The sequence below is a fragment of the Mauremys reevesii genome, linkage group 7 (genome assembly GCF_016161935.1).
Source record: "Mauremys reevesii isolate NIE-2019 linkage group 7, ASM1616193v1, whole genome shotgun sequence".
NCBI lineage: Eukaryota > Metazoa > Chordata > Testudines > Geoemydidae > Mauremys > Mauremys reevesii.
In genome coordinates, this window is record NC_052629.1 from 43469150 (window position 1) to 43486850 (window position 17701).

Consider the following 17701-nt stretch of genomic DNA (forward strand, 5'->3'; position numbering starts at 1 on the left):
AGTGTCCTTTAACACTTTCCTCCTTGGTATTTTTGAGCAATGTTTTCTCCTTTTTAATTATATTTTTCTCTTGTAAATAGTCATGCCATGACTAACGCTGCTGTGTTTTACATCCTGTGTCAAAAAGAGTAGTATCATGTAGCCTAAAGCCCTGTTTATACTGCTTTGTTTTGCACTGGTGTAGTTGGACCCAGGATAGATGCTCTACAATGGAATAAAATTGCTTGTACTGGTGAAACTTAACGCAGTAAGTTCCAAACCCCATTTTGCACCAGTGCAGTGTGTCAGCATTAAGGATTTGCATCTAGATTTAGTTACATTGGCGTAAATTTCTCAAGTCTATGCAAGCCCTAAACGTATGCCACCATTCATAGGATTGCAAACTCTTTGGAGAAGAGATCATGTCTTCCTTGTGTTTGTACAGCACTGAGCATATTGGGGCCCTGAACTTGATTGGGGCCTCTGGGTGCTACTGTTAATATAAATATTTTTAACAATATATCAGCCAGAAATTCATAATAATTTACCTTTGACTTTTAAAATAATTGTAACTTCTGAAGTATTTTAACCATATGTGGTAACTAAATACTCTCAATAAATGTCTAAACTATATATAATCTTCTATGTTTAGATCAAAGCTTAAAATAGAAGATATAAAAGAAGCAAACAAAGCATTACAGGTTAGTAAGATTTGGAGGGAAAAGGTGGGAGGCTTTTTCTTACAATTATTTTCTTGAAAATTTTTAAACACACGAGAGAAGATTTGTTTCTCCAAAGGTAAGCATTTAGGATAGATTTTCATTTATCTGGTCTCATGCGCCAGGATGAGATAAACAGGCATGCTCTGAAGCACTTAATGGAACAGTTTAACTGCTTCTGACCTACTTTAATTTTGTTTGGAATGTTGCGATGGGACCTAGGTTTTTGTTTTCAATTTGATACCAAAATACCTTAATCTTTTAGTTTAAAAAAAACAACCTATATTATTATATGAAATAAGCCAATATCTCCTTGGTGAAGTTAAATTCCAGCATATGTTATTTAGTCCTAAGGAACTGAATTATTACTGAATATATATTTATATAAGAGAGCCTGGTGAAACGTCCTTGGAGCTTTTTAGCTTCTGGATGTTGGGTGCTATCCTAAATGCTTATGAAGCTCTTTGGGACAGAGACCATCTTCTTGTTGTTTGTTTTTACAGTGCTTCCACAATAGGGCCTTGGTCCATGATGTGGGGCTCCTAAGCCGTACTACAGTTAGAATAATTAATGATAAAATTATTTTCATGTAACTGTTGTTTGAAATAATTTCTTGTGTTCACTCATCTAGTGAAGAGTTGTGATTTATTGATCGTTTGGCCAAAAATAACTTAACAGTTCACAGTGCTGCTATCCGTTTCCCCAGTCTGAAGCATTAGATTGTTGCCACATGAGAGGCAGCATAGTCCAGTGGATGGGGCATTGGATTTGCTTATGTTCTGTTACTGGCTAGCTGTGGGACATTGGGTGAATCACTCCACCCTTTGTACCTCTTTTTCTTTTTTTGAGTAGTGTCCCTGCGGGAGCTCTACTTCAGATGCACATGTATCCCTGCGCCTTTGGAGATTTGTGGTAGTAGCAATGCCTCTTCGACCTGCGCATGCCTCCTACACATCCTCATGCCCCATACCGAGGCTATATAAAGTTGTGCAGGTGAACCTCCCTCAGTTCCTCTCAACCACCATTGGCCTTAGATAGAGTTTAGTGTGTTTCTGTTTGCTTAGCGCTTGTTTGCCTCTTTTATTAGTGTTTAGCTGTAAAGTTAGTAGAGTAGGTTCAGTACCTTATAGTTGGACTGTTTGTCCCCTTTTTTCTCTTCTTAAGAAAAACACAACAATTTTTTTTTCTTTCCCCCCCAATGAGGGGTTTGAGTAACGTTTTTTTCTTCTGTCGGAAATCTGGGCTACCTGGGCTTTAAAATGTGCCTCTCGCATAGAGAAGCAGTCCCTGTTAGTCATGGGTACTCCTACTGCATTCATAGTTTGGGAAACTCTCATATTCCTAGTAGGTGTAAAATCTGCTTGTCCTTTAAGGGAATGTCCCGTAAAAACAGGGAAATTTATTATAGACTTTAAATGATAAAAAAAAAATACTACATCCCAGGCAGAGACTGAGTTTTTTATTCTCTCACCCAGCACCAAACTCTCTGGTCATAGAAGCAGTCAATGAAAGGGGCAGGTGGTGTACCCAAAAGGCCACTCCTTATAATAATTGATACCAGATATGTCTATTTATTCATAAGAACTATTAATTAGCAACAGTTCAGGATAGCTCATCACCAGGCGCTGATGTTAAAATATGACTACCTGAACTATGAGAAGTTTAATGATTTTATTGACCATTTACTACAGGAACGTCGAGGACAGTTCTGTGCCATAATAAAGGAGGATCAGGCTTTTGTAAAAGACCTCACTGCAGGCTTCACTAGATGGGGCTAACACTGCAGCTGGGTCTGTTTCCATTGCAGTTGTGACAAGGCTAGCTTTCTGGGTTCAGTGGTCTGGGTTTCCACAGGAGGTGCAATCAACCATGAAGAATTTGCCTTTCAATGGCCAGAAGCTTTTCATAGATTCCACAGACAACTCACTTCACACCCTAAAAGACTCTAGGGCAACACTTAGGTATTTAGGAATATATGCATCTGCTGATAAGAGAAAATGTAGCATGTCTCAAAGATCCCACCCTATTCAATTTTCTGTCTCCCATAGAACACTGGAACCAACAGCTAGAAGGTAAACATTTTCAAAGAAAAGGCTTGTAACTACCTTGGCTGCATCATCTGAGCCTTTGGCATTGTCCAAACATCATTTTTGATGGTTTGGTCTAGAGTCCAGACCACCCAATGACCAGATTTTGTCAGCTGCATTACACATACACCCCTTCCTCAATTTGGACACCACCTCTCTGTATTTCATCAAGCATGGGAGGCTATAGCATTGGACAAATGGGTATTGGAGGCGATTACTTTGGGTCATACAATCCGGTTTACCTCCAACCTGCCCCTTCAACCACTTACTCCCTCACGATTAATTCTTACACAGGAAATCTCATCACTCCTAAATCTAGGAGCCATAAAACCAGTCCCATAAGGGAAAAGGGTTCTATTCAAGATACTTTCTGATACCCAAGAAAAATGGATCTCAGACAACTGGTCAAGGATGTCAGACACTTAACATTCAAGATGGTCTCCCTAGCAGATGTAATTTCCTCCCTGGAATCGGGACGGGTTTGCGACCCTCAACCTCAAAGATGCCTACTTCCATGTAATAATTCATCCTTCCCACAAAGGATTTTTCAATTCACTTTAAATCATAATTGTTACCAATACCAGCTCCTACCCTTCGGTCTGTCTTCAGTCTCTAGGGAACTCTCAAAATTATGGCAGTTGTAGATGCCTACCTCTGTTATCTAGGAATAACTGTAATTCCTACCTCAACAACTGGCTCCTCAAATGTTGGTCATATCAGGAGATATGGTCAGCAGTGCAAACAACAATTTCAGTATTCTGAAGTCTAGGCCTGCACATAAATCTCGAGAAATTCATTTTCTCAATGATTTCTCTTCAGAAGAGAACTTCCTGATTTCATAATGGGCAGATCTTATCTCCCTCTCACCTGGTTTCTTGCTCTAAGGCCTGGTCCACACTAGGACTTTAATTCGAATTTAGCAGCGTTAATTCGAATTAACCGTGCACCCGTCCACACCAGGAAGCCATTTAATTCGACATAGAGGGCTCTTTAGTTCAAATTCTGTACTCCTCCCCGACGAGGGGAGTAGCGCTAAATTCGACATGGCCATGTCGAATTAGGCTAGGTGTGGATGCAAATCGACCTTAGTAGCTCCGGGAGCTATCCCACAGTGCACCACTCTGTTGACGCTCTTGACAGCAGTCCGAGCTTGGATGCTCTGACCAGCCACACAGGAAAAGCCCCGGGGAAATTTGAATTCCTTTTCCTGTCTGGCCAGTTTGAATCTCACTTCCTGTGTGGACGTCGTGGCGAGCTCAGCAGCACTGGCAGCGATGCAGAGCTCTCCAGCAGAGGTGTCCATGCAATCTCAGACTAGAAAGAGGGCCCCAGCATGGACTGACCAGGAAGTCTTGGATCTCATTGCTGTGTGGGGTGATGAGTCTGTGCTTTCTGAGCTGCGCTCCAACAAACGGAATGCAAAGACCTACGAGAAGGTCTCCAAAGCCATGGCACTCAGAGGATACAGCCGGGATACAACGCAGTGCCGCGTGAAAGTCAAGGAGCTGAGACAAGGCTACCAAAAAATCAGAGCGGCAAACGGACGCTCCGGAGCCCAGCCCCAGACATGCCGGTTCTACGAGGCACTGCATGCCATTCTCGGTGGGTCTGCCACCACTGCCCCACCAGTGTGCGTGGACTCTGAGGATGGGATACTGTCGACGGACTGTTCCTCGGAGATGTTCGCGGACGGGGAAGATGAGGAGGACGAGGCAGTCGACAGCGCTTACAACGCTGATTTCCCTGACAGCCAGGATCTCTTCATCCCCCTCACTGAGATCCCCTACCAACCCTCCCCAGCCGTTACCCTGGACCCTGAATCAGGGGAAGGATCAGTCGGTAAGTGCTTTAAACATGCAAACATTTTTTCTAACAGAACAGGAATGTTAACTATGCGAAAAGAAGGTCAATATATATGGGGATGGAACAGAAATCCTCTTGGGAGATTTCTGAGAAGCTCTCCTGCAGGTAATCGAAAAGCCTCCGCATGAGGTTCCTGGGGAGAGCTGCCTTATTGGGTGCTCCGTGGTAGCACACTTTTCCGCGCCAGGCTATCATCAGGTACTCCGGGAGCATTGCCTCCACGAGCATGGCCGCATAGGCCCCTGGTTTGTGCTGGCTTTCACGCAGCATGCGCTCTCTATCTGCCTCAGTGACCCTCCTCAGGGTGATCTCGCTCGGAGACTCCTGCATTTAATTACAGTAATTTGTGTACTATTAGTATTGGGAGTGCTTCACTGTTCCTTTGCATAACAATGAGCGTCACTTTACAGCCACGTGGTGGAGGCTGCAGAGTGGCATTATACAGGGATCTTTCCCAGGGAACAGATGCGAGGGGGTGCAACAGGGGCAGAGTTTATGCTTTCAGGATTGCCTGTAGCAAGAGGACAGTGGTATACATTGACTTTTAAGCAGCCAAAAGTTTTTGGCTTACCATGCCTGTCTGCTCCATGGATTCTGCTGTCCCGCCCCGCTTGTCTGGTCTGCAGTGCAATCTCCCAGGCAATGAAAGCGAATTCCGAAAATTCGAACATTCCCTGAGTGAGTGCTGTGCATGGTCTTGTTCACAGAGACTGACTAGACTATGTTTCCTCTTTGCGGAAATGTATCTTTATAAGGAAGTCAATCCCTTTTTCCCATCACACAGCTGCATCTGTATTCTGACCTGCTCCAGCATGCCCCTCAGAGAGGCTGGCGCAGATTAGGCGGCGCAAGAAAAAGACACGGGACGAGATGTTCGCAGAACTTATGGGCTGCTCCCGAGCCGAGGCGGCCCAGCAGAGCCAGTGGAGGGAGAACCTCTCCCAGCAGCAGCGCTCACACAGCGAACGGGAGGACAGATGGCGTCTGGAGGACCAGCAGGCGACTCAAACGCTGCTTGGACTAATGAGGGAGCAAACGGACACGCTCAGGCGCCTTGTGGATGTTCTGCAGGACCACAGGCAGGAGGACAGAGCCCCCCTGCAGTGTATCTGCAACCGCCCTCCCCCGCCACAAAGTCCCATACCCCCCTCACCCAAAATAACAAGAAGGAGGTGCGCCAGGGGCTGTGAAAACTGTCACTCCACCCCAGCAGAGTGCTCAAGTACCAAAAAGCTCTCATTCGCTAAATTTTGAGAAGTCCTTCCCTTCCTGGATCACCCAAGCCCAAATCCCAGTTTCGTTCCCTCACTGTGTAGTTGATTATTAAAAATAGTTTGCTGTTCATTACTGTTTCCGTCATGTTTCTTTACAGAAGACTTTGTGTGAAGGGGGGGAGGGGTTTGGTAATTGCATAGGACAGTCACCATTACCTGGATACATACACGGGGGCAGGATCTACAGCAGGTCACACACACATAGTGCAGTCACTAGGCACCCTGGTCAGTCTGGGAGGTGTTTTTCATGTTCTGTGCATAGGCGGAAGGTGCCATGCTCCAGCTATATTTGGAGCTGGGTCTCTCCCCTGCTCCTGCCTGGATCGGGCCCTGGCCCCCACGGGTCTCCCCCCCGCCCCGCTGCACTCCGTACCTACCTGACAGTAGAGCGGCTCCCCGCAGAAATGCTGTCTGGTGCCCCAGGGTCCTAGTGCCTGCCATACAAAAATGGCAAGGCAGGCTGCCCTTACCCTGCCCTTCCACCATAGCCCTGAGCCTCTCCAATGCCCCAAACCCTCAGCCCCAGCCAGAGCCCTCATCCCCCTACACCTCCTCCCCCTTCCCACACACCCCTCACCCCTTCCTACGCCCCCACCCCCAGCCCAGAGCCTGCACCCCTCACCCCTTCCTTCACACCCAGCTGTAAACGTCCTGCCCCCAGTCCTCCCCCGCCACAAGGCCACATAGCCCCCGCACACAGAGTCCCGAAAAGGAGGGATGGCAGTCTCCGTTGAAACAACCAGTCCAGCAGTGCAGACCGCTCTAGGGGCAGGAGCCTGTCATTCCTCGAGTGTAGAAGCGGTCTGTACATCACTGCACACCCTACCCACCACAGTCTGCGTCCCTGTTTCAACCCTTTAACGCGAATTCATTAGTAAAGAAAACGTTGCTAATTAAAAATATTCCATTAACTTTATTTTTAAACGTGTGTTGGAAGGGGGGAAACTTGGTGAACGGGGTATGTCACCGCAGAAGAAAGTCAACAGTAACTGAAGCAGGGGCAGGTTCAGCTTCTCTGTAAAGAAACTGAACAGTCACAGGTTACCCCGCTCCCTGAGGAACCTAGCTTTCAAAGCCTCCCGGATGCACAGCGCTTCCCGCTGGGCTCTTCTAATCACACGGGTGTCTGGCTGAGCGTAATCAGCGGCCAGGCGATTTGCCTCAACCTCCCATCCTGCCATAAAGGTCTCCCCCTTGCTCTCACAGAGATTGTAGAGCACACAGCAAGCAGCAATAACAATGGGGATATTGCTTTCGCTGAGATCCGAGCGAGTCAGTAAGCTTCGCCATCTCCCCTTGAGATGTCCGAAAGCACACTCCACCACCATTCTGCACTTGCTCAGCCGGTAGTTGAAGAGCTCCTTGTCACTGTCCAGGGCGCCTGTATAGGGCTTCATGAGCCAGGGCATTAGCGGGTAGGCTGGGTCCCCGAGGATCACTATAGGCATCTCCACATCCCCAACACTTATTTTGTGGTCTGGGAAGAAACTACCTTCCTGCAGGCGTCTAAAGAGACCAGAGTTCCTGAAAACACGCGCGTCATGAACCTTGCCCGGCCACCCGACGTTGATGTTAGTAAAACGTCCCCTATGGTCCACCACTGCTTGCAGCACCATTGAAAAGTAGCCCTTTCGGTTAATATACTGGCTGGCCTGGTGGGCCGGTCCCAGGATAGGGATGTGAGTCCCATCTATAGCCCCACCGCAGTTTGGGAATCCCATCGCGGCGAAGCCATCTATGATGACCTGGACGTTTCCCAGGGTCACTACCTTTGAGAGCAGTAGCTCAACGATTGCGTTGGCTACTTGCATCACAGCAACCCCCACGGTAGATTTGCCCACGCCAAAGTGGTTCGCTACTGACCGGTAGCTGTCTGGCGTGGCAAGTTTCCAGAGGGCTATGGCCACTTGCTTCTGCACACTCAGGGCTGCTCGCATGCGGGTGTCCTTGCGCTTCAGGGCAGGGGACAGCAAGTCACACAGTTCAAGGAAAGTGCCCTTACGCATCCTGAAGTTTCGCAGCCACTGTGATTCATCCCAGACCTGCAGCACTATGCGGTCCCACCAGTCCGCGCTTGTTTCCCGGGCCCAGAATCGCCGTCCCATAGCATGAACATGACCCATTGCCACCATGATCTCCATGGCGTGGCGTACCGTGCTTTCTGAGAGGTCTGTGCCACTCTGAGACTTCATGTCCTCACCGTGCTGCCGGAGCCTCCTCGCCCGATTTCTCAGCATCTGATTGTTGAAGAGGTGGACGATAAGGTGCGAGGAGTTGACAACGGCCATAAGTGCAGCGATGATCGCAGCGGGCTCCATGATCGCAGTGGAGTGCTGTGGCGTCCGCCCTGTCACTAACAGGAAAAGTGAGCGAACTGATTTCCCGCCGGCGGGAGTGACGGTTGAATGCTGATAGTTACCCAAGACCACCCTCGACACAGTTTTCCCCCCAGCATGCATTGGGGGGAAATCCCAGAATTCCAATGGGCAGCGGGGAGTGTGGGAACTGTGGGATAGCTTCCCACAGTGCACCGCTTCCAAAGTCGACGCTGGCCCCGTTAGTGTGGAATCACAAAGTCGAATTAGTGTCCTTAGTGTGGATACACAAATTCGACTTCGTAAGGTCGATTCCACAAATTCGAATTAAGTTGACTCGAACTACTCTTGTAGTGTAGACATACCCTAAGGAATCTTGTACAAAGAGTGCAGCTCAACCCTCAGGTTCCAGCAAGGACATGTCTGCAACTGCTGGGACACATGGTGGCTTGCATTTTGAGACACACAACATCAGATTATATCTTTAATGTCTCCAGGGATGGCTCAGGACTGTTTGTGTACCCAACAAACATGGTTTGAACAAGCAGGTATCGGTACCTAGATAGATCCTACAGTCACTCACCTGGTGGCTGAATCATTGCAAAGTTTGTGCAGGAATACTGTTCAGCCAGAAACACCTTACAGTTATATTAACATTGGATGCTACCCTCTTGGGATGGGGAGCACATTTGTGTCCTCTCACAGTCCAGGGCAAGTGATCACAAAAGGAACAGCGCTTGCACATCCATCTGTTTGAATGAAGTGCGATCAGAAATGTTCACCTCCACTTTTTTCCCTGCTCAGAAACAAGTCCATCAAGATCTTGACAGACAGCATAGCATGCATGAAATATATCAGTCATCAAGTCAGAGGATTTCCCCCCTCACTCTGTGCCAAAGTGATAAAGCTTTGAAACTGGTGCATCACCAGTTGGATAGTCATCTTGGCTTCTTACCTCCTGAGGATACAAAATACCATGGTGGACAACCTGAGCAGATGTTTCTCCCTAAATTTTGAATGGGAGTTGGACTCTGGAGTCCTCAGTAAAATATTCCTAGCTTGGGGATTTCCAGAGGTTGACTTTTTTGCCACAGCAGCCAAAACAGAGTGCAAGAAATTCTGTTCCAAAGGAGGATTCAGTCCGTAATCTCAAGGAGACTCTTTCCTCGTTACATGGACCAAAAATATTTTTTATGCATATCCTCCAACTCCATTGCTCTTAAAGGTCCTTATCAAGATCAGACAGGACCAAGCCGAAGTCATTCTGACTGCACAAACTTGGCCAAGCCAAGTTTGGTTCCCCAACCTCATCAAACTCACCTCTCGCTCTCTGTGGCAGCTCCTGATCATATCTTGATGGTTGTCTCAGGATCCAGGTCAGATGCTTCATTCTAATCTGAATGTGCTGCAACTGCAAGCTTGGTTCCTCAGTAGTTTTCAGGACAAGAGATCACATGTCCATTGGAAAACAAAGTTACCATTAAATAGTGGAAAGGAATCTACTAGACCTGCATTTCTGAAGGTAAGCGTAAGATACTATCTGTGGTATCTTTCTCCAATCCTGGACTACTTGTTGGAGCTCGAACTCATGGAAAGGCCTGAATTTTTTTTTTAGCAAGCTTCATTTAGTGGCAATGGCAGCTTTACATCTGGTAGAAGGTTTCTCAGTATTCGCTCATCTGACCACAACAAGATTCTCAGTTTAGAGCCCCTATGCCACTTGTGAGATCTTGACCTGGTTCTTAACTGCCTCATGAAACAACCCTTTGTGCTTGCTGCTACATCTCTCTTTGAAGACTGCCTTCTTGGTGGCCATCACCTCTGCACAAAGGGTTGGGGAAATGGGGACTCTAATGGCAGATCCTCCTTTTACTGTGTTTTCCAAGGAGAATGTATCTTTACAACCTCATCCAAAGTTCTTATCTAAGGTGTCCTCTGGGTTTCATATCAACCAAGCTACTCACCCTCCAGGTTTTTTTCTTAAGCTGCATCAGCCTACAAAGTAGTCTGTCTTTCATACACTGGACTTTGAGGGTGTAAGCCTTTTCCTTGAACAGAAATAAGCCATTCAGGAAGACCCCTTAGATTCTTTTGTTTCTGTTTCAGATTGATCTAAGGGAGTGCCTGTTTCTACTCAGGGACTTTTTAAATGGATCTCTGAATGTACACCTCTACCTCAATATAACACTGTCTTTGGGAGCCAAAAAATCTTACCGCGTTATAGGTGAAACCGTGTTATATTGAACTTGCTTTGATTCACCGGAGTGCGCAGCCCTGCCCCCCGGAGCACTGCTTTACCGCGTTATATCCAAATTTGTGTTATATCGGGTGGCGTTATATCAGGGTAGCGATGTATTATTGCCTGTTATTATTTTACTCAAAATACACTTCCCCTACGAGTGACTGTACACTCTACTAGATCACAATCTACAACTGTAGCCATACTCAAAGATATTCCAGTTGCTAAAATTTGTGGGACTGTAACAAGGTCCTTGGTACACACATTTTCCGACTACTATTCCCTAATTCATGCTGCAAGATCAAATGTGTCAGTAGACAACACAGTTCTTTCTTCAGTGATGGACTCTGTTCTGAAACTCCCACCTCCTTAAAGGGTTACTGCTAGGGAGTCATCTAAAGCAGCACAGCAACAAGGATACTACTCAAAGAAGGAGCAGAGGTTATTCACTTTGTGCAATAACTGGAGTTCTTTGAGATGTGCCCCCCTGTGTGTGTGTTCCACTACCTGCCTCCCTCCCCTTTGCTTCAGAGTTCCCTCTGTGGGCTTTGCAGTAGAGAAGGAACTGAAAGTAGTTCACCTGCCCAGCCCTATATAGCTTCAGTATGGGGCATGAGGATGTGTATGGTGCATGTGTGGGCCACATAGGCACTGCTATCAAAAATCTCTGATCGAAGGCACAGGGGGTGCATGCGCACCTAAAGTGGATCACCCACAGGGACACACATTGCAAAGAACTCCAGTTACTGCACAAGGTGAGTAACCTGTCCTCCTCTTTCCACTCTTTATTCTTCTTGTTTATTTAGCCTGTGTGACATTACCCAGGGTACAATCTGGACTGTTGAACAGCTGTGTTCCCTCAAATCTCCAAGTTGGGGTGCCTTTTACAATTCTTCGCTGTAAGAGCAACTACTCATGGTCCTGCTCTTGCACAGCCTAACATGTAAAATCGCTCCCAGTTGAATTACATGAATGCTTTGGCCACTCACTCATGAATTACATACAGGACACCACCACCAGCTTCCCAGTTCCAGACCTTCCCCCAGAAATGTGTGTCTTGTATTGTCCAGCTCTCTATTGGACAATGCAAGCTCATATAAGGTCCGTGATTGGGGAAGTAGCCCAGGGAGTTGTAGCTGTCACGCAACTGTACCAGGAGGCATTCCAGACAGCTGCAGTCTACAGGGCCCTGGGCTGGAACCCGGAGTAGAGGGCGGGCCCGGGTCCCCCCCCCCCCAAACCTCCCAACTCCTGATCAAACACAGGAGGAATTGACCTGGACTGTGGCTTCTACCAGAGGGGAAGGTCTCTGGGATGTTTCCCAACCCACATGGTGAATCTGTGAGTCGAGCAAATCCGCCAATAAGCGCAGGACCCACCAAGGTAGAGGAGGAACTTTGTCACACAGGACAATAATGATCAGCAGATTGAGTTTTCAAATGATACCTCACAAGGCATACTTTGTACAAAATTTATCATAGTTTTGTAAAAAGAGTGAACATTGGGTACAAACTGTCACAGCCTGTGCATGTTCTTTTGGGGCAGGATCCATCTCTTATGTCTCTCGTGTGTTTATACAGTGCCTCATGCATTGGGACACTGATCTCAGTTGGCATGATGGTGGTGCAACTCCAAATTCTACTGCAATATAAATAATAAAGAATAGTGCTTCTATTGAGCACTCCTGTCCACAAGAGCCCCAGAATTTGGATGTGTCACAAATATTTTGTGTTCTTTGAAAAAACTTTTCCTCCCCTCCCCTCCCCTCCCCTCCAGGGACAGGTTTGGCTGAAAGACAAAGAGGCTACACACTGCAAGTTATGTGAAAAGGAATTTTCTCTTTCCAAAAGGAAGGTAAGATTGGGTAGAGATCTATATCAATTCCCAGTCTTTAAATGTCATACGTAAAGAACATTCAATTTACTACTCCTAGAGGTACAGCAGAGACTCTCACACATGAATTAATTCATAGTTATTTTAGGGACATGCCCTAAAATGCTTATATTTGAACTTCTCCGTCTGTGTTTGTTGTATACATACACACATGGGCCCTGATTCTACAAGGTGCTCCAAGTGGGCAGATCCCTCTGCCTGCACAGAGCCCCACTCATGACTTCAGGGGTTTGTCTGAGCCATGCACCTTGTAGGATCAGACCTTTAAGTAGCTTTTTAAGTGCACTGAGATCTGTTACTGCCTCAAGTAAATTATTACAGTTGGTGATATGCATGCGTGTCATATTTAAACAGTGTTTGCAATGCATATTTATACAAGAGACTAAGAAAATATGAATGAATATTTTGAATTTTTTAATTAATATGAATATTAAAACAGCTTGTAGAAGGTTGTATTTGGGCATGTGCTTTAACTACTTCTGAAATTAAATTATCTCAACCATTTTATTTTTTTATTTTAAATCCTTTTAGCTACTAGGTGAGATTCTGGACAGATCATTTCATTTTCAAATCAAACCCATATTTGACTTCTACAAATGTAATTCAAGACATTTCTAGCATGTTATTTTACAGCATAAATGATACTGCATGCATAGGTCTTGAAGAGCATCAAGCCCCAGTTAGTGGTAACTATTTATAGTGCATTTTCATTTGATTTTGGTAATTTAAGTTATACTAAACTTTGGTCAGAAAAAAAAAGGGGAGGGTTCATAGATCGGTAGCCTGTCTAGAAAAGCATTACAGATTGGGGTTTTTCATGTGTTGTCCTGTCATCTTTACAAAACAGCCATCACACTTCTTACCTAGAATTTAAAAGTTTAATTTCAGAGAGTTCTGTTTCTGTATTTGTTATGACAGCTGATTATCAAATGTATAACACTTTCTGTATTCAATTTAAAATATCCTTTGGTCTCTCCATCTTTATTTAGCATCATTGTAGAAACTGTGGTGAAATTTTCTGTAACGCCTGTTCTGACAACGAACTGCCTCTACCATCCTCGCCAAAGCCTGTACGAGTCTGTGATTCCTGCCATGCGTTTCTTATACAGAGATGCTCTTCTAACATGCCATAAAATTATTCTACAAAATATTTATAAACTGTTGCTATTTAACATATTATATAAAAAGATATAATGTAAAGTATTAACATGTATATTCCTGGAATACAGGTAAGCGGTTTAGATTTGGATTTTCAAAACATACCAAGGCCTGGTCTACAATACAAAGTTAGGTTGATGTAAGCCACCTTGTGTTCACCTAGTTGTGCATGTGTCTATACTTAGTCTTCTACTGATGTAAGCGGCCTGTTATGCTGACATAGTAACATCACCTTCCCAAGCAGCGTTGAGCCATGGTCGATGCATCATGAGTGTAGATGCTGCATTGCCCATGTCAACTCTAACAGTCCTCCAGCAGCTGTCCCATAATGCCCAACACTGACTGCTCTGGTTTGTTGTGTAGATGTGGCCTAAGGGAGTTAGGTATCCAGCTCCTATTGAAACTTAATGAGACATGGGTGTCTATCACCCTTGTGCTCCTCTACAGATCCCAACCTTTAATATTTGATTCTGTTTGTTGCACCCAACAGGCAGCAAAGGAATAAAAGGTTTTATATAGTTTTAAGGGAGAGAGTATTTCATATTGAAGTTTTTCTTCAACAGAGTTCATGTAATGGTATTTAAAGGACATTGAACAAAAGTTTGACAGGAACCTATTCCCTTTTCTACCCAAACACAGACAGTGGGAATTTGAATAAATGTGCAGGCTAATTCAAAATAATACATTACAAATGAAACAATTTTATAAAATATATTAAATCAGTTTTGTTTAATTAAGCATAAGTATTTACACAATTAACTAAAAATAAGGGAAATGTTATCTACTTATTTTTTAAAAACTGGGCTATTATTTTAGGAGAAAATATACCCTTATAATGGCCGAAATTACTCTCAGATATATGAAAACAACTTCCATTGATGTCAATGTTCCGTATGCATATCCGAGGACAGAATTTTAAATTTAGATTAGTCATAAGTGTACGTTATGTATTTGCCTTATTACATTGGAAAAAAACCACTGCTTCACACTCAAAACACCGTTTCATTATAGTGCCTGTTTTTTAATACCTTTGATCTCCAGATTTCTGAGATAAATGGGAATATGTTAATTACAGTGAAAAATCATCTTTAGGAGGAAAAGATTCCATAAATGTAAATTAAATATATTTTGTGCTCTTTTTAGGTCATATTCCATCTGAGGCACTACAGTAAATTTTTTCTTTTCATAATGTTTGCAGGATATAAGAATGTTTTATTTACTTTTAATTGGTGGCGAAAAAAGGAAAAATCAAATTTTTTTAGCGGTATTCTATCTGCTTTTTAACATTTCATCCCCTAGTTTACATTATAATACTTTATTTAGAGGCTTAATATTGAGTTAGTGCATAAACATCCTTCTGTTCCTGCTACCAACTGCAAAATATGTTTACCATCAAGGTAAAATGCTTTAAAAGTTAAACGTTTCAATAAAATATACACTAATTGTGGTCTAACTGCAAATTTCAGTAGTGAGTTAGTAAAATGAAGACAATCAGCTTCCAGGAGTGATTCCATTTAGTTGAAAAATATTAAATGAAGGAGCAACTGAATTACAAGGCTATAATTCTTTTATATTAAAGGTTTTAAAGCCCAGTATTACTACTTGTTTAAAAGAACGCTATCTAAATAAATGAGGGGGAATAGAGTTGTAAGGCTATGTCTACCATTGGATTGATGGTGCTGCAATCGATGCACCGGGGCAGTGATTTAGTGCATCTAAATCAACGGGAGAGTGCTCTCTGGTCGACTCTGGTACTGCACTGGGAACAAGAGGAGTAAGGTAAGTCGACGGGAGAGTGTCTCCTGTCGACGCAATGCGGTGTAGACACCACAGTAAGTCGACCTAAGCTATGTCGACTCTAGCTACGTTATTCACATAGCTGGACTAGCGTAACCTAAGCGACTTACTGCAGTAGTGTAGACATAGCCAAATACTAAGCAGGACATACCTTGTGTTAATAGGTTGATCATCTGTTGTTTTAGCTGCCACCTGGCAGTGACAGCTATAATTAGGTTGCATAACATCTTCTGTTCTAACTCCCTGTTTTCACTGGTTGTAACTTTTTCATACTCACCTTTTGAACTGAAATTTTCCAGACTTGATATCTGCTTAAAATGAATTTTGTTATGGAAACTTTTTGAGCAGAAACAGTTTGGCCTGTTTTCACTATGAGGATAGTGGAGGTGGGGAAAATAATTTGTCAATAAAGAAGAAAAATTGCAAGTTTTTTTCAGGTGAGAGAGGTGAAATATGGAAAGGAAATAGTCATAACTTAAGCTGTGCACAACATTGTTCTGGAGCAAAATGGGTTTGATTTGACCAAATGAGTGTTTGAAAAATCACTAGCCCCCCTTCCTTTAGACTTAGGCATTCGCCATTGGGGGAAGGCTTTGGCTGATAAGATGCTGTGCTCCTGAGGAACTTAAGAATTTCACCAGCCCAGAGCTTTGTGTAGCTGCAGTGTTAATAGTTAATAGTATTCTGATGAATATCAATAAAGAGGTGAGATCTAAACTGTGTCAACATTTTAAAATTTACAAGAACCATTTCTAGACAGAAAAATGTAGTGCATTGTCTAGGTTTGGATTAGTACATTTGCACTGATAGTAAAGTATTTGTACAGTAGAAATTCTTAGAGGAATACTGTTTTGGTATTAGGAGGAGCAGCACTAACCTGGATTTATTGATATTCATCAGAATATATTTTTTTTAAATTGGTCTCTTTGTTACAAAGAGTCTTTACAGTCAATAGGCCAGATTCTCCAGCATGTTATAGCCCTTTTGCATCAGTCTACCAATGCCAAGGGTCAATAAACCATATGGCCAGTATAATGAGCTATATGACAGCCCTCAACCTAGGGAGTGTGACCAAAGCACCCTAACTGTCATTCTCTGGCTGCCTGAACAGCCCATGGGCTTTGCTCTAAGCTACAGCAAAGTGAAGGGTATACTGCATCAAAGACAGATCTAGCACTGGGATCAGGGAGTTGGTAATAGTTCTTGCCGACACCCCTCCTTAGCTTTGTCGGTTATCTATTTGAGAGTCTGGCTCTAGTACAGGGGTGGGCAAACTTTTTGGGCTGAGGGCCACATCTGGGTGGGGAAATTGTATGTAGAGCCAGGGCAGGGGCTTGGGGTGTGGGAGGGAGTGCAGTGTAGGAAGGGGTTCAGGGCAAGGGTTTGAGGCAGAGGGGAGCGGGGTATATGAGGGGGCTCATGGAAGGGGGTTGGGGTGTGGAGTGCAGTGGGGGCTCAGGGCAGGGATGCACACTGCGAGAGGGGGCTCAGGCAGGTGTTGGGGTGCAGTGTGTATGAGGGGGTCAGGGCAGGGATCGGGGGTGGGGTGCAGGAGTGGTTTGGGCTCTGGGGTGGCAGCAGCACACACTGGGGCCAGGGCAGGCTCCCTGCCTGCTTGCCTGCCCTGTCCCCAGCCCCATGCCACTCCAGGAGGCACTCTGGCCCCTGGGGGAGGGAGGGCAGAGGGTTCTGCGTGAGCTGCCCTTGCCCAGGCCTCCAGGTACCTCCCATTGGCCGTGGTTCCCCATTCCTGGCCAATGGGAGGTGTGGGGGGTGGTGCCTGGAGGGAAGGGCAACGCACGCAGAACCCCCTGCCTGGGGGCAGCTTCTGAGAGCGGCGCCGGGCCCGCAGAGCCAAGGGGGGCAATCCCCCGGGCTGGATCCAAAGCCTTGAGGGGCCGGATCCGGGCCGTAGTTTGCCCACCCCTGCTCTAGTACCTGATGTGAACTCCTACTGAAACCTCCCCAGCAGACTTATGAACTTCTGTTAATGCCTTAATGGGTTGTTTACATCAATCCTAATTGCAAACACTTTGGATGCCACATGCACAGATAAACTCTTCAAATCTAAATGATGTACAGTACCAAAGACAGACAGAATGGACTTGTTTAGGTGCAGATTCTGCCCCTGTGGGTGTATAGAATAAGTGGTTCCACTGCATGTGGAGGGGGAGAAGAATGGATGAGGGTTTGGAGTGAGAGGAAGTGCAACAGTGTGGTGTTGAGGCTAATGATTGTGACTGCACTTAACTATTTGCTAGGCCCCAGTAAAGAGAGATGCAACAATTACTGTGCTTACAGCAGCCCGCAGGCTGTTCAAGCAAAAGCTATTTTTGCTCTGTAGTAAGCTAAATTCTGCAGCAAAATTCCTGCATTC

General features: G+C 45.0%; 1 protein-coding gene across 6 annotated transcripts in view; it reads left to right on the forward strand.

Moving 5' to 3' along the window:
- RUFY2 (RUN and FYVE domain containing 2) overlaps nucleotides 1–16704 on the forward strand; it is a 66397-nt gene extending 49693 nt beyond the window's left edge. Inside the window, exons 15-17 of one of the 6 annotated variants that reach the window (XR_005582741.1) lie at nucleotides 632–680; nucleotides 12253–12330; nucleotides 13359–13416. Coding sequence is in view for 3 of the 6 variants with exons in the window: in XM_039481144.1 (XP_039337078.1) it covers nucleotides 632–680; nucleotides 12253–12330; nucleotides 13359–13502 (271 nt within the window). In the remaining 3 variants the exon portion in view is untranslated. Of the gene's footprint in view, nucleotides 1–631; nucleotides 681–2746; nucleotides 3727–12252; nucleotides 12331–13358 lie in introns of those variants that run through there. The other 5 variants (XM_039481144.1, XM_039481143.1, XR_005582740.1 and 2 more) reach the window with 5 other exon arrangements.
- Nucleotides 16705–17701: the final 997 nt, after the last annotated feature.